This window comes from Gymnoscopelus microlampas (assembly GCF_963454915.1).
Source record: "Gymnoscopelus microlampas genome assembly, chromosome: 21".
In the NCBI taxonomy this organism is placed as follows: domain Eukaryota; kingdom Metazoa; phylum Chordata; class Actinopteri; order Myctophiformes; family Myctophidae; genus Gymnoscopelus; species Gymnoscopelus microlampas.
In genome coordinates, this window is record NC_139958.1 from 10,471,332 (window position 1) to 10,495,623 (window position 24,292).

The 24,292-nt window shown below is 41.1% G+C and overlaps 2 protein-coding genes across 2 annotated transcripts; one reads left to right on the forward strand and one right to left on the reverse strand.

Annotated features, from left to right (window-relative positions):
- Positions 1-7,886: 7,886 nt before the first annotated feature.
- Positions 7,887-17,562, reverse strand: alad (aminolevulinate dehydratase). The gene is made up of 12 exons (XM_084046142.1): positions 17,514-17,562; positions 16,495-16,622; positions 14,900-14,950; positions 13,729-13,825; positions 12,107-12,242; positions 11,894-11,977; positions 11,183-11,271; positions 10,850-10,905; positions 10,122-10,209; positions 9,218-9,304; positions 8,643-8,772; positions 7,887-8,541 (listed from the first exon to the last, which is right to left on the reverse strand). Exons 2-12 carry the CDS (start codon positions 16,611-16,613, stop codon positions 8,483-8,485), a joined length of 996 nt encoding a protein of 331 aa, XP_083902268.1. The 5' UTR covers positions 16,614-16,622; positions 17,514-17,562; the 3' UTR covers positions 7,887-8,482.
- Positions 17,563-18,302: 740 nt separating this feature from the next.
- Positions 18,303-21,906, forward strand: tmem203 (transmembrane protein 203). Its single transcript, XM_084046762.1, has 2 exons — positions 18,303-18,421; positions 19,340-21,906. The coding sequence occupies exon 2, from the start codon at positions 19,753-19,755 to the stop codon at positions 20,167-20,169; it is 417 nt and encodes a 138-aa protein (XP_083902888.1). The 5' UTR covers positions 18,303-18,421; positions 19,340-19,752; the 3' UTR covers positions 20,170-21,906.
- Positions 21,907-24,292: the final 2,386 nt, after the last annotated feature.

Genomic DNA, 24,292 nt, shown 5'->3' on the forward strand with positions numbered 1-24,292 from the left:
CACTGTCGGTATGATGAACTGTTGCTAAGCAGTAGTGGTTGCTAGGTGATAGAGGGGGAGGGGAGTCACCAGGTTGATAATGTGAGGAAGTCGGAGGATAGACCTACCTTTGTAGAGCTATAATGGTTCAAATCTAAAATGACTTACTTCAATTAACACACTGTTCTGTTCTGTTCTGTTCTGTTCTGTTCTGTTCTGTTCTGTTCTGTTCTGTTCTGTTCTGTTCTGTTCTGTTCATCCAATTAGTACAAATGCACTGCAAACAGAGGCTAGTATACCTCTACAACAGAGATGTTCCAATCAATTCTATTCAGCAGTGGTGGAAAGTAACTAAGTACGTTTACTTAAGTACTGTACTTAAGTACAATTTTGAGGTGTTTGTACTTTACTTGAGTATTTCCAATACTTTTACTTCTACTCCACTACATCTCAGAGGCAAATATTGTACTTTTACCCCACTACAATTATTTAAAAATGTTGGTTACTAGTTACTTTTCAGATATAAACTATGAGATAATGAAACATACATTAACCACTTCAGCCCTATTTTATACATAGGCTATTTGAAAATAGCAGATCTACAAAGATGCGACGCGTTGTGAGCTTGTAGATCGGCTATTTTCGAATATTTAGTACTTTTACTTTTGGTACTTTAAGTACATTTTGATGCCAATACTTTTGTACTTTTACTCAAGTAAATTTTCAATTTTGGACTTTTACTTGTAACAGACTATTTTGTATATTGCAGTATTGGTACTTTTACTTAAGTAAAGAATTTGAGTACCTTTTCCACCACTGGCTAGTATACCTCTACAACAGAGATGTTCCAATCAATTCCAGTCAGCTTCATGACCAGCTCAGATGTAACCAATCAGCCCCTCCCTGCCCTGCAGTGTGATGCCCTTAGACCCGCCTTTCTGTATTTAGTGAATGAACGTGTGTGAAAGGAGGGGGGGGGGGGGGGCAGAGTATCAATGAGATGTGAGGTCAGGGAGAGAGAGAGAGAGGCAGTGATGGAGAGATGGAGTGTAGAAGGAAAGGAAGAGAGGGGGATGGACAGAGAGAGAGAGAGGGGGGGGGGGGCAATGAGTCACTTCCCTGCCCTGACCTAGATACTAGTGGTCTACTTTATACCCTGGTCACGCCTTTGTGTGTGTGTGTGTGTGTGTGTGTGTGTGTGTGTGTGTGTGTGTGTGTGTGTGTGTGTGTGTGTGTGTGTGTGTGTGTGTGTGTGTGTGTGTGTGTGTGTGTGCGTGTGTGCGTGTGCGTGTGCGTACTGCTGGTCAGAGATGCATAACAGCCACCTTTTGAAAAGCCAAATATAATCTGTTTGGTCACATAATATCCTGTTGTGTTGTCATATTGTATCATTATCATAATGCATTGTGTATATAATAAGCCCCTCATATCACATTATTGTACCATATTGTATGATAAAATTATCATTGGATCGTATCTATCATAGTTATATTGTGTCATGTTCATTATATTGTATCAATATGATGTCGTATCATTATCACATTATCATCTTTATCATAATTATCATATTGTAACATTAGTGTCTCATTAGTCCATTAGTTTCCCATAATGGACGGGTCCATTTGGTTCCATTTGCACACTCAGAGTTACATTAACACTGAGTATCTGTTTGGAATTACATGTTCCTTCCCACACGCTATGTCCTACCGGGGAAAGAAGTGGCCTGCTCACTAGTCCTCATGCTTTGAAGGAAACATGAGCTCAGTTCGGGGCTCTCCCCAGGCTGGCAGAGGGAGAGTAGCGCCCAGGATTACATGCGTAGGCAATTGGCACTGGGTGAAAAAATGGGTCACCAAATCGTGGGCTAAAAGTATTTATGTTCAAGTCCAATTCATGCTCCCATCATACGAAGATTTGTGCGATCCGCAAACTGTAAATAGCCGATATTAAGCTGCGACACGTTGTGGGCTATTAGAACGGCTATTTTCGGCGCAACGCCGCCATACGACAAAGTGATAAATTGGGCTCAACGGTGATGATTGTGTTTGCAGCCAACTCCCTCCCCCCACAGTCGGGGAATCCCAGTGGGACTTCCATTTCATTCAGCAGGGCAGTTCCTTGGTGACAGTACAACGTTAATCAATTTATTAAATTAGTGTTGATTCCACTTTTACTTGTAACAGAGTATTTCTACATTATGAAATTAATACTTTTACTCAAGAAACAAATGTGAGTACTTCTTCCATCACTGGGTTTGTCCAGATTGCATTGTCGTGTGTGTGTGTGTGTGTGTGTGTGTGTGTGTGTGTGTGTGTGTGTGTGTGTGTGTGTGTGTGTGTGTGTGTGTGTGTGTGTGTGTGTGTGTGTGTGTGTGTGTGTGTGTGTGTGTGTGTGTGTGTGTGTGTGTGTGTGTGTGTGAGTGAGTGAGTGAGTGAGTGAGTGAGTGAGTGAGTGAGTGAGTGAGTGAGTGAGTGAGTGAGTGAGTGAGTGAGTGAGTGAGTGAGTGAGTGCGCGCCTCACAGTACTGATATCATAGACATAGTGACATCATAGACTGGTCTCTAGGTGAACAGGTAGTGTGCATGGAGTTCCTGTCATGATCTGTCTCCTTGTTGTGCTGTGTTCTCTTATCTTATTGTGACATTTTATTGTGTTTGCTGTTTTCCGTTGTCGTTTGGTTTTCTATTGCAGTAGTGGTTTTCAACCTTTTCAGGCGGCGACCCCAAAGTCCTGCTTGGTGGTACAGTACAGTACAGTACAGTACAGTACAGTACAGTACAGTACAGTACAGAGTTCACCTCTCCCGTTAGTCAACAAGCTGCTGCTCATAAAGTCAATCACTCTCCTAATGCATCCTATCTTCCTGAAACCTGAACCACCACAACACAGGAAGGAAGAGAGCGTGTGTGTGTGTGTGTGTGTGTGTGTGTGTGTGTGTGTGTGTGTGTGTGTGTGTGTGTGTGTGTGTGTGTGTGTGTGTGTGTGTGTGTGTGTGTGTGTGTGTGTGTGTGTGTGTGTGTGTGTGTGTGTGTGTGTGTGTGTGTGTGTGTGTGTGAGAGAGAGAGGAAATATAAAATAAATACAAAATATTTAAGCTGAGTTCACTTGTCCGTCCATTTCACTCCCCCCCCCCCCGCTCCCCCCATATGAAGTTATACAATGTATGTATCACTGAATAGAGTGGGAGATAATCTATTTCCACCTAGCTAATGCATTCAATCGACAGGAAGTCAGTGTGAAAGGCAGTCTACTCTACTCTACAGTATTGTCCGGTAAGAATGCTGATTCTATTACAGTCCCTGACCTGAGGCCTGAACCCTTTACACACAGAGTAGTTATCGGTTACCACTCCATGTACACAAAGCACATGGCAGTGTTTGTTTGAGACCAAGAATTTCATTTTCTATAGAGCACCGAAGTCTGGCGTAATTTACACATCCTACCTGGGTCGTGTTTTTTTTACCCCCCGTTCTGAATACCCATAGACGTTTTTAACATCGCGTCAAATAAGAACTGTGTTCCAAAAATAAACAAATGACTCTTATGGATATGAACCATCAACTGACGGTGAGAAAACACTAATGTTACTTCCGCCGAATTAGTTACATTTTTCGCCAGAAACAGACTGTATCAAATATAAGTGACTGACTATCATAGACGATACAGAGCCACCTCCTCTCTGACAATATCTCCGAGACAGTTTGTTTATTTTTGGACCACAATTCTTTATATGAGACGATTCTAAGATGACCCAATGTTATTCTCCATAGAGAAATTACTTCCGCGACCCAGGGGATGAACGAGTGACGTCAGGACTTCTGTACTCTATTTATTTGCTGCACTATTCTAGAAATGACTAGTTAACCTTATTAACCCTGTCGTCCCTATTTTGGGGTATGTGTGTCATTGTAGTCAAACATTGTCCAGAAAGGGCCTCTATAGCTCCTGAATCACTAGCCACGGCCATAAAAAAACAAAAAACAAAACAAATCTTTGCTGCGATGAATAATGGAGTGACACGAAATGTAAATTCATGGTCAGGCTAGTGGATTAGCAGTCCATACATTCATTAACAGACTGCCTTTTATCTCTGTCAGGTAATGCTTCCTGTTCATTTACCTATGACCACATCATGTGTGTGTGGGCGTTTGACTGATAAGCAGGCAAGTTCACCAGCTATACATGTATACCAGTGTTCTCTCTCTCTCTCTCTCTCTCTCTCTCTCTCTCTCTCTCTCTCTCTCTCTCTCTCTCTCTCTCTCTCTCTCTCTCTCTCTCTACTCAAATTCTTTACTTGAGTAAAAGTATCAATACCACCACCATGTAGAAATACTCTGGTGCAAGTGAATGTCTGGTATTAAAAATGTACTTGAGTAAAAGTACAAAGGTATTGGCGTCAAAATTAAAAGTACTCATTATGCACAATATGCCATTTCACATGTTTCCAACTGTATACAAATCTTTTGAAAATAGCAGATCTACACGCTTGTAGATCGGCTATTTTCAAATACCCATGGCTAAAGTGGTTAAGGAATGGCTTACAAAGTAACTAGTAACACATTTTACATAAGTACAGTACTTGAGTAAATGTACTTAGTTACTTTACACCACTGCACACGCGCACGCGCACACACACACACACACACACACACACACACACACACACACACACACACACACACACACACACACACACACACACACACACACACACACACACACACACACACACACACACACACACACACACACACACACACACACAGCTGATAAGGCTGTATAGGAAGCATACATGGCCATGTTATGTAAGAGTTCTCATTGAACAAGCACGTTGGCCAGTAAAGAGAGTAAGACAGATTCAACTAGACAGACAGACAGACAGACAGACAGACAGACAGACAGACAGACAGACAGACAGACAGACAGACAGACAGACAGACAGACAGACAGACAGACAGACAGACAGAGGGATGTTGTGATTATGTGGTCGACACAGTTTGCAGTTTAAATTCATACAAAACAAGATGAGTTCCTTTGTTGTTTCTCCATTTCATTGTCTGTGTCCGAGTGTCCGTGGTGACCCCCCCCCTCTCTCTCTCTCTCACACACACACACACACACACACACACACACACACACACACACACACACACACACACACACACACACACACACACACACACACACACACACACACACACACACACACACACACACACACACACACACACACACACACACACACAGAGAGAGAGAGTCAGGGAATCCCCATTGGTAAAGATGGTATCAGGTGACCATGTTACCATGGCAGCAGCTACCTGCAGGTTCAGTCTTCAATGAAGACACAGATGAACACACTGAGCTTCACTGGAAATGAACCAATGAATGAATGAAAAAATGAATGAATGAATGTATGTATGCATGCATGTATGCATGTATGCATGCATGCATGTATGAATGAGGATTAAAGAATGAATGAACGTATGTATGTATGTATGTATGTATGCATGAGGATTAAATAATGAATGAATATGGTTGGTTGAATGAATGAATAGGGTTGAATGAATATAGATGAATGAATGAACGAACAAACTAACCGATGAATGAATGATAATATAAGAGGGAAAGAGTGATAGATCCATTAATATGGTTGGACGGGCGAATGATTAATTTCTCTGCACAACTGAGTTCAGTATTTCTCTCTCATTCTCTCTCCTGCCGTCTCTCTCTCTCTTAAAGGAGTAGTTCAGCCAAGTAAATGACTTATTTTCTATCAGTTACACCCCCCATGAAGCCTTGAATTCATGGAGATGTTTTTGTTTTTGTCGCATTCCTGAGGCAATGATTTGATGAACGGCGGAGAGATGCTAATGTATCCGGTAGGAGACTCAAAGTTGACACTTTGAGTCATAAAAAAGAAAAGTAGACAGGCTTCCGAATAGCTGAAGTATAGAATAGGGGTTTTGTATTATTAATACAAATCTGCAAAGTAACTAGTAACTCAAGTTTTCAAATAATTGCAGTGGAGTAAAAAGTACAATATTTGCCTGAAGTATTAAGAATCCAAACATTTACAATATACTTAAAGTACAGTACTTAAGTAAATGTACTTAGTTACTGTCCACCACTGCTGACGCATGCCTGTATCGGCCTGGGGATGACAGGCCATCGATGGCAGGAACCAATCAATGGCTGTGATTGGGCTGTTGCGTAACCCTCTGATGAGGTCATACGGGTCGAAGGCAGCCAGTGTGTGTGTGTGTGTGTGTGTGTGTGTGTGTGTGTGTGTGTGTGTGTGTGTGTGTGTGTGTGTGTGTGTGTGTGTGTGTGTGTGTGTGTGTGTGTGTGTGTGTGTGTGTGTGTGTGTGTGTGTGTGTGTGTGTGTGTGTGTGTGTGTGTGTGTGGTGGAAATGGAGTCCCCTCCACCCCCTCAGTGTAACCAACACACTAATCAGGTGATGAGACTGGGACCAAGGGACTAACAATGTACTTCCTGACAGGGATGTCATCCAGTCCCAGCCATCACGCAGGACGTGCATTAGGTTAATTGAGACATGTATCTCTTTGAATTGAATTGATCTCTCAAGACAATTTGACAAAAAAATGTTTTTTCTTTTTCCCTAGATTGGTATAGCACAAATATGGAGGGACGGCGGGACAGTGAAAAATATTCACACAAAGAACATTTTCACAATACTGTATGTGAAAAATAATTGGAAGTCGGCGGCCAAATACATATAATCTTGGAGGTCCTTGACATGAAAAAGTTTGAGAACCACTGATTATAGCAGCCTACGTTTTTCAGAAAACTGTTTAACAGTAAAACAGTAAAAAAAATATTTTTACTGTTTTACTGATTTAGAATACATTTGTAGAATCGGAACCTCAGGCCTTAATGGGTTAAAAAAAAGGTGAATTGTATTGTAAACCCTAACATTTCTTATGAAAGTCACCTGGAATTCCATGTACATCTCTTATGTCAATTGTGCATACTGTAGCTCACCAGTCAGGTTACAGTAGATAGATAGTACAGTATCTGGTGATGTTGTGGTTCATATGTCAGTGAGTTCCTCATCCTGCAGATGCACCAGCGTCTCTATCAATCCTATGGGTCACTGGTTCTCAAAGTGGGGTCCGGGGGCTCTGTTTTTCCTTTTTTTAAATTTGACGATGGCGATGGGTTCCCAGATGGAGAAAATATAGACGTGCAATACAATGAAATATTCTCTTATGTGGTTGCTGGCACAAAATCTTTTCAGATGGGGGTCTGTGGCCAAATACATATCTATTTGGGGATCCTTGACATGAAAATGTTTTGAGAACCACGGCTATAAATAACTAACTACTACTATAACTGTGCAGATTTGGGAGTTAATTTACTACACTTGCACGCTATATCTATCTTCCTACCGTGTCTGTCGATATCTGTATCCTGATACTGGCTGATAATGAGTCAATTCCCTCTTGAGGATCAATAATATTTTATCTAATCCTATGTGACAGAGAGAGTTAAATGTAAATGGACTTGCACATCTTCACATCAGATGATCTAGACAGATATCTTACAATTGATCAGTATTGATGGCTCATCCAATAACACACAATCAGTGAAACAGATTCATTGTAGTTTTAAATGAAACCAATCAGAACTTTTTTACTCATCAATATTTTAATTTCCAATGTGGTAGGGTTGGAAACGGCTATAGAAATGGTTAATTTGGCTCCTAACACAAGTACTTAAATAGTAAGCATGTAAACGCTTCAAAGAACAGTTTACACCCCAACAGGGTCAACACTGGCAAGTAATCTGAAAAGAACACAGATATAAAAGAGAACAGGAACATAACATACTGTATGTAAAGAAAACATAAATTATACAGGCTATAAGGGATAGATTGCCTCTAATGCCCCCTCTTTCTATTGGTTCTTGTTTCTTGTCTGTAAAGCCAAAAGTATTTGGCCATTTCCTCTAATATTGGCAGTGCAGGACAGTGGCAGACTGCCTTCATTTATTTGACTTCAATCAAGAGAATCAACAGGGTTATTTGTCACTCACTCACACAGGTACATACATCTTAGTGTGGCATTTTCAGCAAGACAAGATACTGAAACAAAACATATTATTATCGTGTATACTGTTATTTCTGTTGTTAGCAGTCTTGCGGAACATGCCACACTAACATATCGCTGTGTCTACCTGTAGGAGTGACAAGTGAACCCTCTTGATTGAAGTCAAATTAAGGCAATTACGTGAAGCTGTCCCGACTGCCTCTCCCAATGTTAGAGGAAAGGGACAAAGCAACGAAGGAAAGCCAAAAAGAGACATATCATGTGGGGTAAAATGTCTAATTTGGCCCCAAACAAAAAGTACTTGGTAAATAATTCAATGACTGTAACCAATGTTGTACCAGGTTTGTTGAAACAAGCAGAAAGACAAACTGACAAAAAAAAAAGAACTAGTGTGTATCCTGGTCCAGTGTTTCTCTATTAGGATGAATGAGGTCTACTGTTTCAGCCAGGTGAGTAGTTGAGGTGTGTAGTAGGTGATGATGATGTCAGCACCTGGAACAAGGAAATTACACACTGAGCTTTTGTTCGTTTTCTTTTTAACCAGAAAGACATGTTTAGTTGTATAAGTGATCATGTAGCCTCTCCTCTCTCACCTGCCCTGCGGAAGGCGGTCATGGCCTCCATCACAGCCGCCTGCAGGTCAAACGCTCCGGCCTGGGCACCGTGCCACAACATGGCAAACTCCCCGGAGACATTGTACACGGCCAGGGGGTGAGTAGGGTGCTGAACACAACAAGAGAGAGGAAAAATAAATAGGTTTTAAAAGGGATAGTTCACCCCAAAAATATTGTTTTTGTCGCATTCCTAAACCAATAATTTGATGACCGGCAGCGGTTCCGGTAGGAGACACAAAGAGTCTCCTTTGTGTCTCCTACCGGAACCGCTGCCTACCGGTCCGCTGGTCATAAAATTATTGGCTTAGGAATGCGACAAAAACGAAAAGAAATATCCATGAATTCAAGTCTCCATGGGGTGACTAATCGATATTTTTTTAATTCATTGCAGCGCTCCACTTGGACCCATCAAAATACATAAGGCAAATGGAAGGGATGAACGGCTGGTGTTTTTAATAATCTAGTTTGATTGGATTTGGTTATCTCATGTAACGCATTTGGTTAACAAATGGAGCTTCCTGTGCCTGCAAGGCGCTGCCAGTTAAGCCACTGACCTTGTCCTTCACTTCTCTCAAAATGTCCAGATAGGGGAGTCCTGGTTTCACCATCAGCATGTCAGCTCCCTCCTTCACGTCTCGCTCCTGATGCGCAGCAACGGTCATAATAATTGTACAACGATTAGTTTGTATATCACTTTTCTAAAGTCCAAATCCAAGAACATTTAAAGCACCATTGAATTAAAAGCCATACACTGCTAATCATCAAGTACTATTTTAAAGTATCAGATTTGCGTGCACGATGCAGAAATGACCTACACCTAATAAATACATTTTACACAGTATTTTCTGAATGTTTGATCTGAGAAATACAAATTTTAATCAATGTCCTTTCCAAATACGTTCAGGACCTGAACAAACTTTGAATGCAATATCTGTACCTCACCCCTGAGCGGTGTTGATTTTGTCGACTAAAACTATGACGAAAAACGTTTCGACTGTTGAAAACGAAATGAATATATTGACAATTTCGCCAACAAATAAAAACTAGACTAAAATGTTAGTGAGGGACGAGTGGAGAAGAGATCCAGTAGAACTAAAAGACAAGTCATTTCACGTTTGTTTGCGCTCAGGTGTTGCGCTCTGAAAATAGCAGATCTACAAGCTCACAACGCGTCGCAGCGCGACGCGTTGTGAGCTTGTAGATCGGCTATTTTCAGCACGCAACCAAGTGTAAAATTTGCCATTACGACGCCATCAAGGCATCGCCTTGATACATTTTAGTCGACTAAATCAACTGTAGATTTAGTCGACTATAATCTATAATCTTAAAACTAGACAAAAACTAAAGCATTTCAGATGACTAAAATATGACAAAAACTAAATGGAATTTTATTCAAAACGAAATAAAAGATTGCTGTCAAAATCAATACTGCCCCTGAGCCATACGCACAAAACTCACCACGGCTCGTAGGGCGAGACCTCTGGCACCAGGAGGTAGCTGATAGCATTTTCTGTCTCCAGACGCAGGCTTGGACTGAGCAGCATCTCTATACAAGAAACAATACAATAGTGTCTTAGGGTTTTAATTTCAAATCTAGCCATCACTGAAGATCAGTGGTGGAAGAAGTACTCACATGTGTTACTTTAAGTAAAAGTATCAATACCACAATTTAGCAATACTTCGTTACAAGTAAAAGTTCGGTATTCAAAATTTACGTGAGTAAAAGTACAAAAGAACTGGCATCAAAATGTACTTAAAGCACCAAAAGTTAAAGTACTCATTGTGCAGAATGTCCCATTTCACAAGTTCAAAATGCATACTTTTCTTTTTTAAATGGCCGATCTACAAGCTCACAATGCGTTGCGACGCATTGTGAGCTTGTAGATCGGCTATTTTCAAATGGCGAAATACATATACGGCTGAAGTGGTTAGTGTGTTTTGTAATAATAATCAAAATCTACAAAGTAATTAGTAACTTAAGTTTTCAAATAATTATAGTGGAGTAAAAGTACAATATTTGTCTCTGAGATGTAGTAGAGTAGAAGCAAAAGCATAGACAATTGGAAATACTCCAGTAAAGTAAAAGTACCTCAAAATTGTACTTAAGTACAGTAATTGAGTAAATGTACTTATAGTTACACCATTGCTGAAGATGAATACCTGGCCTCACGAAGCACAGTACATACCTGAAGGGACCATAGTAACAGGAAGCAAACTTCGCACTGTAGCTCAACACTGACACCTAGGGGACAAAAGGGGTCAAGTTTTAATTAAAGAGCCATGAAAAACTGGCAGGCCAATAAATAAATAATCTGCTGTCATTTCTAACCAGAAATGGAAAACAAATACAAACAAATTTAGCCTAGTGCTTCCCGCCCCGCCCCCCCCTTTACATTTTGACAGTAAAATACAGTAGACTTAAAATATCATCATTTCCTTTATTGTACGGTTGCCATTTTTCTAAACACATCACATGACTCAAATCTTAAACAGTGAGAAGAGGCCCTCTGTTTTGTTACCTTGTTGCCCATCTCGTTGGACATCAGTGCTTGTTTGATGGCTCTGACTCTCCCATCCATCATGTCGGATGGAGCAATGATGTGGCAACCTAAGAGTAGTGACACAATACACCTGTAAAATACATACTAACTACTATATATAGTTAATCAATGTCCTCTGTCTCTGTATTTGCTGTAATGACCGTGGCTGACTTTAATGGGAATCCTATCATTCTATAATTGTGATGAGAATGTGACTCTTTCCATTGTGTTCCGTCTCGAAAGCTTGCTTATGGAAAACGGCATGCCTACGTGAAACACATGGAAACCTGTCATCTTACAACTTCATGATTGGATTCACATTATATTGACACAAGTTGTATGTTAGGATTGTGTGTTAAAAAAACCAGACATTTGTACAATCCCCAGAAGCAAAGATTTGAGTTACAAATGTTTTCTTGAAGAAATATATATATATATTCAAAGATTTGCACAAATGTTCAAGATTTTTTTTAAATAGCAGATCTACAAGCTCATAGCGTGGCACTCGGTGCTGCGCTATGAGCTTGTAGATCTGCAATTTTTTAATAGCCAAAGTATAAAATAATGGTTAAAGCGGTTACACTTTACACGTTACTGAAAGGAATCGTAATGTGGGTAGAAGGTAAGAGTAGTACGCTTATCAAGTTTTAATAACAACACATGCTTATAAAAATAACTAATAATTCTTACCAGCCTGGGCATACGCCACTGCCACCTCTGCCAGACGTAGACAGCTGGCATCATTGTTAAGTGTGCCGTCCTCTCGTAGAATGCCTGGAACATGTTTGACAGCGTTGTCACCATGTATCAATTCACAACAAGATATATAATGGGTGATTGTAGAGGTGATCTATATTATATATAATTGATATGGAAGAGTTGTTTATAGAGATTAGCACTGACCACAGTGTCCGTGTGACGTATAGGGACAGAGGCAGACATCACAGGCCACCAGGAGGTCGGGGAACAGGGACCTGATCTTCTTCACCGCCAGCACTGCAGGTGTATCATCAGTGTCTGCACCAGAGCCCCTCTCGTCCTGATGGAGATACGTGTGGAAAATGTGAGTGTGTCCAACATCCTGTAACTCAGAGGTTCTAAAACTTTTTCATGTGAAGGACCAGATCAGAACACCTCTGGAAATTTTGGACTGACTTGATAGATACATACATACATACATACATACATACATACATACATACATACATACATACATACATACATACATACATACATACATACATACATACATACATACATACATACATACATACATACATACATACATACATACATAGATAGATAGTGCCCTCTACCATCATTATCAAAACACCAAATGAAGGAGCACATTTTGTTAGAATAGTATTCCATCTTTCCAGTAGAGTTCCAGCAACTAAAATGTACGCCAAGGTGCACTGAAGCTGTCCTACACTCCTGGATCCCGCATGAGTCTCCTGGTTTTTGACCACGTCTCCTGACACTCTCCTGGATCGTCATTTATTCTGTTTTTCTCCTGGATTTGGTATCAAACTCCCAAAATTCACCAGAACACAGGAAATTACATCTACTATGTTAAAACGTTTCTGGGGGAGGACCCCCAGACCCCCCGGTTCGGGGGTGTGGTCAGTGCATGCCATCATATCCAGAGATATTAACTTTTAAGTAATGAATGGTTATTATTAAAGATGGGTCTTACATTGCTTCAGTCAACAAATCAATTTCTGTAGGCCTGCCTTTTTAATGGATGAAATTGTACCCATTATTTTCCAATACTAGTAATGCAAGCCTGATAAAAGCATCAAACTCACAAAATCACTGGAAATTACATCTACTCTGTTAAAAAAAAATGTGGGGGGAGGACCCCCAGACCCCCCGCTAGCCACACCCCCAACCAATCTCCTGGATTCTGACAGTCCAATGTTGGCAGCCCTGCATTATGTTGGTGTTTCCTTTAATTTGTCATCTGTCTGTATTGGTTCAATAGCTGAATAGTCTCGCGTAGCCAGACAACTATTCCACAATCTCTGAATGCTATATAGAGTCTGGAACTACAGCTCCCGAAATCCGCTTGAGGAAACTGGCACTTCTGTTCACGAAAATATATTTTAAAATATCTTTACATTTTCTTTTTTAATTTCAATTTCTGCTAAGCAGCAAGCTAAATATACTTAGATGATTTGTACTTATATTAGGATAAATTTGCGCGACTGTAAAGACGAAACGGAAATGGAGAGGAAGCTTCACATCCGGTTTATATTGTAATCATGATCAGAGCTTCCGAGTCCCAGACTGTATGACCGGAAACATTTGAAAATTGTGGGAGGCAACAGTCTGGCCACGCGAGACTAATAGCTGAAAGAATTATGACAGGATGATAAAAATGACTCTTCTCTTCCTTCAATGTATTACCAAAATGTAATTGTACTATGCACACAATGTGAGCAATGAAGGGAAATAACACACTGTATATCGTGAAAACAATACATCAAACTGGCCAAAAGCAGAAGAACCCACAGTTCACCCACCTTTGCCACTTTTGCAGGAACACCAAAAATCAACACGCACTTCAAGCCATTCTCCACAAGAGGGCGCAGCATTCCCTCAAGCTTGTTCACCCCATATCTATGAACAGGGAAAAAAAGGGTTATTCAGAACAGCAATATAATGCTGTACACCAAGGCATGTCATGATGGTGCATTAATTGTTATCTTACATTTATTCAAGGTTGAAGACATCACATAAAAGTCATTCAAATATTGACTGCAGCTTTGCATCTCATGCTGTGACATCCTGGCGCAATGTGTTTGTTCTTTGGCTATTCAAAAATAGCAGATATACAAGCTCATAGCGCGGCACCGAGTGCCGCGCTATGAGCTTGTAGATCTGCTATATTTGGGAAAACATCGTGGAAATGTGTGCAAATCTTTGAAGATATGTTTTTTTAAAGCGAACATATTTAACTCAAATCTTTGCTTCTCGGGATCCCTGGAACAAAATATTTTGAGATGGGAGTTCGCAGCAAAAATACATATCATTTTGGGGGTCCTTGACATGAAAGGTTTTTGATCACACCACTGTACCAACATAAGTTTTTTCAGAAAACTTATGTTGGTACAGTGGTGTAGAATCTGCCACAGGTCTTGGGTTGAAGCACGCTGCAGGATTGTTCACGTTATGAATGCATGCTTGCATTGTGAGCAACAGTTTTATCCAACGGATTCTCTTCTTATCTGGCTCCAGCTACAGTGGTTGGACACAGGCCCACCCTAACCTCACTGCGTTTATCTGAGGAGGAGCACACACCCTGGGCTTCAGTGGCTCAAAAATAGCCGATCTACAAGCTCACAACAACGCCGTGTGAGCTTTTCATACGATGCAAAAAAGGTATTCAAAGTATAATATTAATCATGTACACACACACACACACACACACACACACACACACACACACACACACACACACACACACACACACACACACACACACACACACACACACACACACACACACACACACACACACACACACACACAGGTGTCACATGGGTTCCTCGTTGTTAAAAGTAGAGATTCAAGGTCTTTTAATAGAAACAAATTCATTGGCTGCTGTAAAATATTTCACAATTGTAGCCTTCTGGTTAGGAGACGATTCTTCAATTCGTTGCCCATGTTACTAATAACAGCTGTGTTCCTTACCTAGCTATTCCCGGTAGGCTGGCGATTTGCTCAACTGCATCTTCACTGTCTCTGTGGGGAAGAATATGAAAAATCAATCCATCAAAATCAAATCATCAACAGTTCCTCTTAGCTCTTGTCTGTATTCTACCACTGTAACGTTGATTTATGGGTTTTGGGGGTACATAGGGAAGTGGGCTCTGGTGTTTGTTATCTCTGCCATTAGCTCCAAGTGTCGCCAATGTGTTACCATTATTACAGGAAGTCACTCTGGATAATAGCACTGACTAACTGCCTAAAATGTAAACAAAGCCAAGACAAGTGCAGAGGGCCTGCGTGCGCGCGTGTGTGTGTTTGTGTCAGAAGTGTAGCCGCCATTTAAAGGGCAGGGTTTGCTGCAACAGCAGAGACCCAAGTTGTATGTCCATACTGTTGGAGCGTCACATATACGGCATGCTAATTCCTGTTTAACAGTGCTGCCTGCCATGGTGATTAATTGACCATTGCTTAACAAAGGATTACTGGGGTGGGCAAAGTGGGCAGCGTTACACGCCTTCAACAACACCTTCAACATGTCGTCTCATGCTGTAGAGTCTAGACTACATGTTTGAACGTTATTTGATTTGTTAATTTTGCTGTTGTTATCACAATTGCAGATCTGGTAATGCTGCCCACTGTGCTTCTTTGAGTAAAGTAAAAAACATACATAGATTATTCTTCCATTTTGCATTTTATTAACATTTCTTTGTCTTATATTACGTTCGTTGTTTGCAATAGCTCTTTCTCAACAGACATATGTATCGCCGGTGCTGCGCTGTCTGCGGGAGTCACACAGCAAAGGTCGTCGGGATCGGGAGTCGAACCTGTGACATGCTGTCAGGCTGGTTTAGCAGCTTCTAAGATAATTGCTGTGATGCAATTCTTTACCAAAACTAGGTAGATTTTTCACCACAAAAAAAAGTGTCGCCCTGTATGAATGATCCTCACATCAACCTGTTTGAGGCGAAATATTTCGCCACCACATTTTTGGATCATATATTCGTCACGCTCCCGGTGACCTTTACAGTAAGTAAAGGTCACCTACTTATGATTCCATCCGTCTCTCTCTCTCTCTCTGTCTGTCCCTTTAACCAATTCAAATCGGGAACGCATCTCTGTCATTTTTAGATTTCTTTGGGCTATTCAAAAATAGCAAATATACAAGCTCATAGCACGGCACCGAGTACCGCGCTATGAGCTTGTAGATCTGCTATTTTTGGGGAAAATCATGGAAAATCGTGGGTCTTTCAATATATATATATATTTAAAGGGAACATTTCAACTCAAATCTTTGCTTCTGGGGATTCTACAAATGTCTTCTAAATCCTATACATTTTTTTGAAAAAACTCATGTTGCTATAATATCAGTGGTTCTCAAAAGAAAAATGTTTGCTTTAAAAAAGATATATTGGAAGATTTGCAAAAATGTTCACGATTTTTTTTTTTGCAGATCTTCAAGTTCATAGTGCATGCCGTGCTATGAGCTTCTATATCTGCTAAAATATTTTTGAAATCTTAAAATGACACACAGATGCGTTCCCGGTCTTAATGGGTTAAATAAATACATAGATATTTACGTGATGAAAATTGGGTAGATGAGGTTCTCGGGTCTCAGAGTGGTGGCAGAGGTCTGCCAGCACCGGAGTGTTGGGTGGAAATATCCACTGTGAAGAACTGACTCCACCGGTGTCTGCATCTCTTTGTCCTGACAGAGACACAGAAAAAACAACACACAGTAAAACCTCCAACAGTGTACGAAATGCAACCAAATGGACCCTTAATGAACCTGTAACTCTCAGAGTGTACGCTCACAGACCTGAATTGATCAAGCATGCATGCATGGTATTGGTTGTAAAAACAAATGTCTGGATCTGCTTGCATTTGCCACGCTTGCAAGAACCAAGGCTTTCTGTGTTGCAAACTGCAGTGGTGGAAAGCAACTAAGTACATTTACTCAAGTACTGTTTGAGGTACAATTTAGATGCTTTACTTGACATAAGAAGTTCTTTTTGATGATACTTGATACTTCTACTCGACTACATTTCAGTATTTTTCACACCATTCACAACAACTATTTCATTATTTATTTTGACACTTTTAATGACTAGCACTTGCTTTGCATAATGTAGATTATGAACATAAAACAAGCATTAACTGATAATAACATTAACTTCACCTTTAGCAGTTGGAACATTAAAGTGGTGAAAACATGAATGCCTTGGTAATTACAATATAATAACATGACTGTGAACTGATAATCAAATCTTTGCTTCTGGGGTGGTCCCTGGAACAAAACATTTTGAGATGGGGGTCCGCGGCCAAATACATATCATTTTGGGGGTCCTTGACATGAAAAAGTTGTGAGAACCACTGCATTCTGCACACTGTAACATTCTGTACTGGCAGCAAGGCCAGCATGACCGCAGCTACAGTGTAGCTGTTATAACTCTCCTGTCAGTTACTAAGTTACCATTACGTTCAACAATGTCGTCCCTACTGTTTGTATTACAATAGGTAGCATGAATAACTCCATATAAAATGTTATGAATACAAAAATGAATACAAATTGAAACAATAAATGAAGAGCCATGGTTACCTTGGAGCTTCCTTGTAGTGAATTGAGTGAACTACTGTCTGTCTTGACTTGGAACCACTCGCTTACCGTAGAATGAATGAAGTAGCACACCCCGGTCTTCTATTGGTTCTGCTGGGTGAAGACCCGCCCTCGCTGCCCCCCTTCCAGCCAATAGCATTCGTTTCGGTAACAGGATAGGTGGGCACTAGGGACATCTGGGCACCTCGTAAAATTGGCTATTTTGTCCAAAATGTTAAAACAATCAATATTTTGGGGAAAAAAATAAGTTAAAGTAAAGTATACATGATTAGAACATGCTCGACAATTAAGGTCTAATATTTCTACAATTGCTACAAAACCTGTATATCCAGTCATTTTGGGGCATAAACAAGAAGTTGACGGATAAATCAAGTCTGATAATGATGTACCGTGCATGTTCACATTATGTGTACTTAACATTACTTAAGAGCATTTTTCAAATATATATATATATATTTAACATTTTGGACAAAATAGCCAATTTTACATCGAGGTGCCCAGGTGTCCCTAAGTGCCCACCTATCCTGTATCCTTCGTTTTGGTTCCTTCGAGACCAGAAATTCTAAGATTTCAAGAAAAACGTATATTATATAACTCTATGATTACTCTATTATGAAAAAAACGAAAAATATGGTTATTATTATGTATTATTATTTCAGTTGTAGTAGTATCCCTGCATTTTCTGTGATGTGATGTACCCTCTATGGATGTACCACACTCTGGTACAGTAGGTGGCGGTATGCACCTAATAGCAGCAAACTAAAAGAAGAAGAAGAAGAAGACGAGGAAAATAATAGCAAAGCCAGCTAATGCTGCTAGCCTCAGATCCTCAGTAGCTGCTCACATTTACACCAGCTAGATGGGACAAATAACGTCCAACATTTGACAAGGTAAAAGGATATGCTGCTAAAATACTAGGCTATAAGTGCTGTACTTTAATAATAATGTGTTGTTATTGTGTATATAATTGTATGTGAGCTAGCCCTGAAACATGACTGTCATCATGACAGTCATGGCGCTGCTTGTTCCTGTTTTTTGAAATTTCTACATTTACAACCAGTCCATCTACACACACGTTCATATTTCAAATATAAAGTGCTGACCCCACGGCCATGGATGTAACAAGTTAAAACGCCCAGGTTTAAGTACCCGTATCTTCCGTATTATTCAATTAAAAGCATTTTACTCTTATCGGCGGCCATTATTTTCATAGTTATAATGTATCAGAGTGCAGTACACCTCCCAACCGATGGGGTCGCGTAGTTGAAAGTATATGAAAATAATTAAAAAAGAAATGGCCACCGATCGGATTAAAATGCTTTTTATTGAACAATACGGAAGATACGGGTACTTAGACCCGGGCGCTTTAACTTGTTACATCCATGGCCATGGGGTAAGTACTTTATATTTGAAACCTGAACGTTTATGTAGATGTACGGATTATAAATGTAGAAATAAAAAAAGAACAGGAACAAGTAGGGCCATGACGCTTGTGACAGACGAGCGTCATGTGAATCATGGCTAGTATGTGAGCATCACAGATCGGATGATGATGAGACATGTACACACTGTAAAATCCTGAGCATTAATTTCAACCCCCATGGTTCCATTTGTACACTTTCAGGGTTACAGACCCATGGGCCAGAAGGGTCCATTTGGTTCCATTTGTACACTCTCTGGGTTAAGACAACACACACACAGGGGTTCTTCTGTGTAGCATCACTAGCATGCTGTGTACCATGTTGTTTTTGTCCCTGTTTTATTTCATTTGAATTTAAATGCTGTTTGTTGTTGTTGTTCTCATCCAGGCTGAAGGTTGCCCCGCTGTGACTCAGGCCAGTCTTCTGATTTGTGCCGTCACAGCCTTTTTGGGAGGAGTTCCGGTTCCGCTCTCCTCTCCCCTCCTGCCTGGTCGGTGTCGCCTCTTTCCTGCAACAGAACACACACACCCTTGGGAAAAGCAGATTCAAGGATGTGACCGCGTTTACTCGGTTGCATTTCCACCGAGGCAACAACATCACGGCTCACTGCCTCTGCCCATTCCCCTCCCTCCGGCTCCCACCCACCCACACAGATTTTTTTAGGTGACCGCATCCCTTAACTTTGGCCAGTGTGTGACTAGGACTGAGTTAGTTCCATCGCCTAGTTGAGGGACCCCCCTCCCACAGCGGCCTCCTCCTCCTCCTGTGTATACGGTACCCCTCCCTATTCCCCCATCATCATGCTCTTCTCTCTCAGGGAGCTGGTCCAGTGGCTGGGCTTCGCCACCTTCGAGCTCTTCCTCCACCTGACGGCCCTGCTGGTGTTCAGCGTGCTGGTGGCGCTGCGGGTGGACATGTTCGCGCCGGCGCTCAGCTGGTGGCAGGTGTTCGTGCCGCTGTTCGCGGCCGACGGCCTCAGCACGTACTTCACGGCCATCGTGTCCATCCGGCTGTACCAGGAGAACGACAAGCGGCTGGCGGTGCTGCGCTTGCTCTGGGTGCTGACGGTGCTGGGCCTGAAGCTGGTGTGCGAGGTGCTGCTGTGCCAGAAGCTGGCGGAGCGCGAGCAGGCGGCGCACCTGTGGTTCGGCCTCATCGTGTCGCCGCTCTTCATCCTGCTGCAGCTGCTGATGATACGGGCCTGTCGCGTCAACTGAGCCACGGATGATGATGATGCTCTGGTCCGTTTCTCTCACGCGCATGCTCTGCTGCTCATGCACTGTCAAATCCTGATAGTTCATTTAAAGCACGAGGGCACTTTGGTGTGTGTAGGGATGGGACGATATTACAATTACATGTCACGATTATTGTGACCAAAATAATTGCGACGTTATCGTGATAATCAAAATATGCTTTTAAAATTCTTAAAATGCCACTTTTGTTAACCACTAGAACGCCAGCATCCATAGTCTGGGATGGAACATTTGCCAAAAATAGCAGATCTACAAGCTCACAGCGCGTTGTGTGTTGCGACACGTTGTGAGCTTGTAGATCTGCTATTTTTGACAAAGAGATTAAGAGAGTGAAGAAAGACTATCAAGTACAGGTGCGGTTTTACCGATTCTAGAGGGTTTAAGTGGTACCGGATATGCAGCTCGGAAAATAAAAGGTGAATTGATCCCAGTGTATGACGGAGGACAATTTCACGATAAATAAAAAATCTCGATTCTTGTCCCATCCCTAGTTGTGTGTAGTTTCCTTGTCATGATGTAACTAGTCCTAATTGGCGAGATGTATCGCTACTTGTGCAGTTGATTCAAAAGTAGTAATTCAAAAAGAAACGGCGTCTCCATTGTACGATGAAACGTCTCTCAAAGTCACTTTTTAGCACATAACTGAGAACGATATATAACATCACAAAACCCAAATATTTATTAAGACATTACAACACATGTATGTTTCTATATACTGTGCATGGCAACAACAACCCCAAAAGGGGTTCCCGTCCTGAAAGGTAGTTACAAATGGGGGTTCCCGCCCAAAATGGGTTAATAAACAGATAAACTTCACGTTGAGCCATGTTCTGTGGAAGAAGTATAGAAGATCTGAATCTTCAAATAGTAAAATCAACAGGAAGTTTACATTGTTCTTCAAAACAAACACCGTACTGGATTTTGTGACGTTATATATATTGTCAGAATCAGCTTTGTTTTCGTTTGTTTATGTACTAGAAGAATGACTGTGAGAGCTGTACAGTGGAAGTCAGTGAGACACTGTTCTTGGATTATTGATATCTGATCAACTGCCATTGGACTAGCTGCATAATGACAAGGTGACTACACAACACAAACCTCTGTCAAAGTGTCCTATTGCTTAAAAGAAACGTTTTAGAAATTAGGCAAAACAAGCAGATCTACAAGCTCACAGTGTATCACGATGCACCAAGTTTGTTATTTTTGAAATGGGGCTTAATTTTTACACAGGTATCATCACACACTTTTGCTGGGGATGCCAACAATCGGTTCTGAAATTCATCTCAAATGAATTGTAGAGACAACTGCTTGTTAGAGAGCTGTTTTTGTTTGTTTGTTTTTTAAGATAAAAGTAAACTAAGACCAGGAGAGATATTGAGTTTTTGCTGGTCACCCTCCACAGGTCTGTCGACTCTGCAATGTCACCCCCACAGTATGTTGCCTTTGGGAGTTTGCTCTGTATTTGGTTCAAGGTCCCAGGTTCACTGGGGGCTACACAGTACTTGAACTGTTGTGTATATTTGATCTACATTATGATCCTACCACTCCTGCATGTGTCCAATGCCTCATTTTGAATGTAATTCTTTCTTGTTGTGAAATTCAATGTAAAATACGAGTTGTTTCTGGAAAGACGTGCACCGAACTTTATTTATTGTTATGCTGTTTAGTATCCTTGCTGCCATTTGTATATACATATGTAAATAAACCAATATTTAACAGTGTATAGTTGATTATGTCTGGTCAATGTACTTGAGAACGCAGGTTATTTATCTGCTTTAAGGCCAAGTATGTATCTACATGTATCTACTATTTAAATCTAGCACCCCAGGGAAATAGCAGATCTACAAGCGTATTGAGAGCTTTTATTATTTTACACTTTGGCTATTCAAAAATAGCAGATATACAAGCTCGTAGCGCGGAACCGAGTGCCGCGCTACGAGCTTGTAGATCTGCTATTTTTGAAAAATCGAGAAAATCTGTTTGGGGCAAAGACATTTGGTGTAGAGAGGGAAAAAAGCGCACCAAGTACAGAAGCAGGGTTTACCAGGCTAACTCATGTCCAGTTTACTATTAAGAATAAGAGGGCTGAAGTGGTGAGGAGGACCCTTTACCACAAGGTGGCAGTATTTGCATTGTTTCTGGGCGTGGTGAGGGAAAATGGTATATCAAAATCAGCCTGATTGGAATAATACCTTACATGGTTTTGTTGTTGACAGATTTGACTAAAACACAACATATTAATTGTCTTTAGTTTACACGGAGGGAGGGTACACCGACGGACGGGCAGAAGGGAATTGTTGGGACATTATTCAAGCTCTCAAGTTATGGTTTGCGCCACACTTTTAGACCAGAGGATGTATGTGTGTAGCTGAACCAGGCAGGGGTCTTCAACAGGGGGTCCGGGACCTCTAATTTGGGACAAAGTGTTTCTTTTGTACAGTGAGTGGCGCACAGCTCTGTGACAGCAGCATGGTCATACATATTTGATGAGGTACAATAATCTCCTATGCGTTGTTGCCAAGAATAGAATAGCCCCGTTAATGCAGATTCATGCACTTCTTAATGTATTTACACCAAACGGATTATCTTATTATGCCGCACGAATTCTCTTTTATACTGGCCTATTATTATAGAGAGCCCAAATCTAAAGGTAGGCCTACAGCTGGCTGTATCGTTTTACAATGTTGGCTTATGATGTCACACTATGGATGTGTAAATAAATAAAATTCGCATGGGTGGGTGCAGTGGTAGAAAGTAACCAAGTACATGTACTTAAGTACAATTTTGAGGTATTTGTACTTTACTTGAGTATTTCCAATTTCCACTACTTTTACTTCTACTCCACTACATCTCGGATCCAAATATTGTACCTACTTTTACTCCATATTTTTTCCAAAGGATTTTTATACATTTGAAAACTTGAAATGGTACATTCTGCGTACTTTACTTTTGATGTACATTTTGATGTCAATAATACTTTACTTGTACTCTTGCAGCAGAGTACGTCGTCTACGTTGCAGTATTGATACTTTTACTAAAGTAAAACATATTGTTGAGTAGGCTACTACTACTACCCCTGGCCCCTGGGTCAGTGGTGGGTGGGGAATAATCTATGGGTGGGAATAATCACGACGGTGTCGCGCGCAGAAGATAGCGGAGACCTACGGCAAGTGGGTGGAGCTGAATGACTTTGATTGACAGCCCGGTGTCGCCTTGTCAACAATAGAAATGGGTGGGGTTTCGTTATAGTGGGCGGTGCCCTTCAGTGAAAAGGGTGTGTCTTAGCCCATTCTACCAAATGAGGTTCTTTCTTCCTTTCTTTCTTTCTTTCTTTTAAATGTCAAATCAACACAACATACTGTAAGTACAATACACATAGACTATCAAAGCAAAGTATAGTCAATGGGGGGAATAGGAGACTAATACATTACGTGCCTTTTAGTCAAAGTCTGTCAGTCACACACAAACAGTGTTACAATGGTTCTACTACACAGCTTTAAATGCGTCACTCTCCATCCAACCTGAACCTACACTATTTCATATCATATCGGGTTACAAAAAGGTTTAAAGGGCGTTGAATGTGTGTTTTGTAGTTTCTTGAGTGCTTGCCTGGAGGGAAATAGGATGAATGAAACATGGTAAGGTTTTTGAGGCATTGTATGAAGTCTGAAGCAATAGGAAGTCATCAATATGTCGATTATGCTGTTTGTTTCTGTAATATTCTGCACCTTTTCCATTTCTATTAAAACATTAAATGGTCTACAGGTGCTTGAGAGAGAGAGAGAGAGAGAGAGAGAGAGAGAGAGAGAGAGAGAGAGAGAGAGAGAGAGAGAGAGAGAGAGAGTCAGAGAGAGAGAGAGAGAGAGAGAGAGAGATGCAGGCAGGCAGAGAGAGAGAGAGCAAGAGAGAGAGAGAGAGAGAGAGAGAGAGAGAGAGAGAGAGAGAGAGAGAGAGAGAGAGAGAGAGAGAGAGAGAGAGGCGGAGAGAGAGAGAGAGACAGGGGCAGGCAGAGAGAGAGAGAGAGAGAGAGAGAGAGAGAGAGAGAGGGGCAGGCAGAGAGAGAGAGAGAGAGAGAGAGAAAGAGAGA

Coding starts and splice junctions, on each gene's coding strand:
- alad (XM_084046142.1), bottom strand. CDS start 16,613: ATGCAGACACCGGTGGAGTCAGTTCTTCACAGTGGATATTTCCACCCA. Junction 13,826..14,899: donor AGCCTACCGGGAATAGCTAG/GTAAGGAACACA, acceptor CCCTGTTCATAG/ATATGGGGTGAACAAGCTTG. Junction 11,978..12,106: donor TACGTCACACGGACACTGTG/GTCAGTGCTAAT, acceptor AACATGTTCCAG/GCATTCTACGAGAGGACGGC.
- tmem203 (XM_084046762.1), top strand. CDS start 19,753: ATGCTCTTCTCTCTCAGGGAGCTGGTCCAGTGGCTGGGCTTCGCCACC.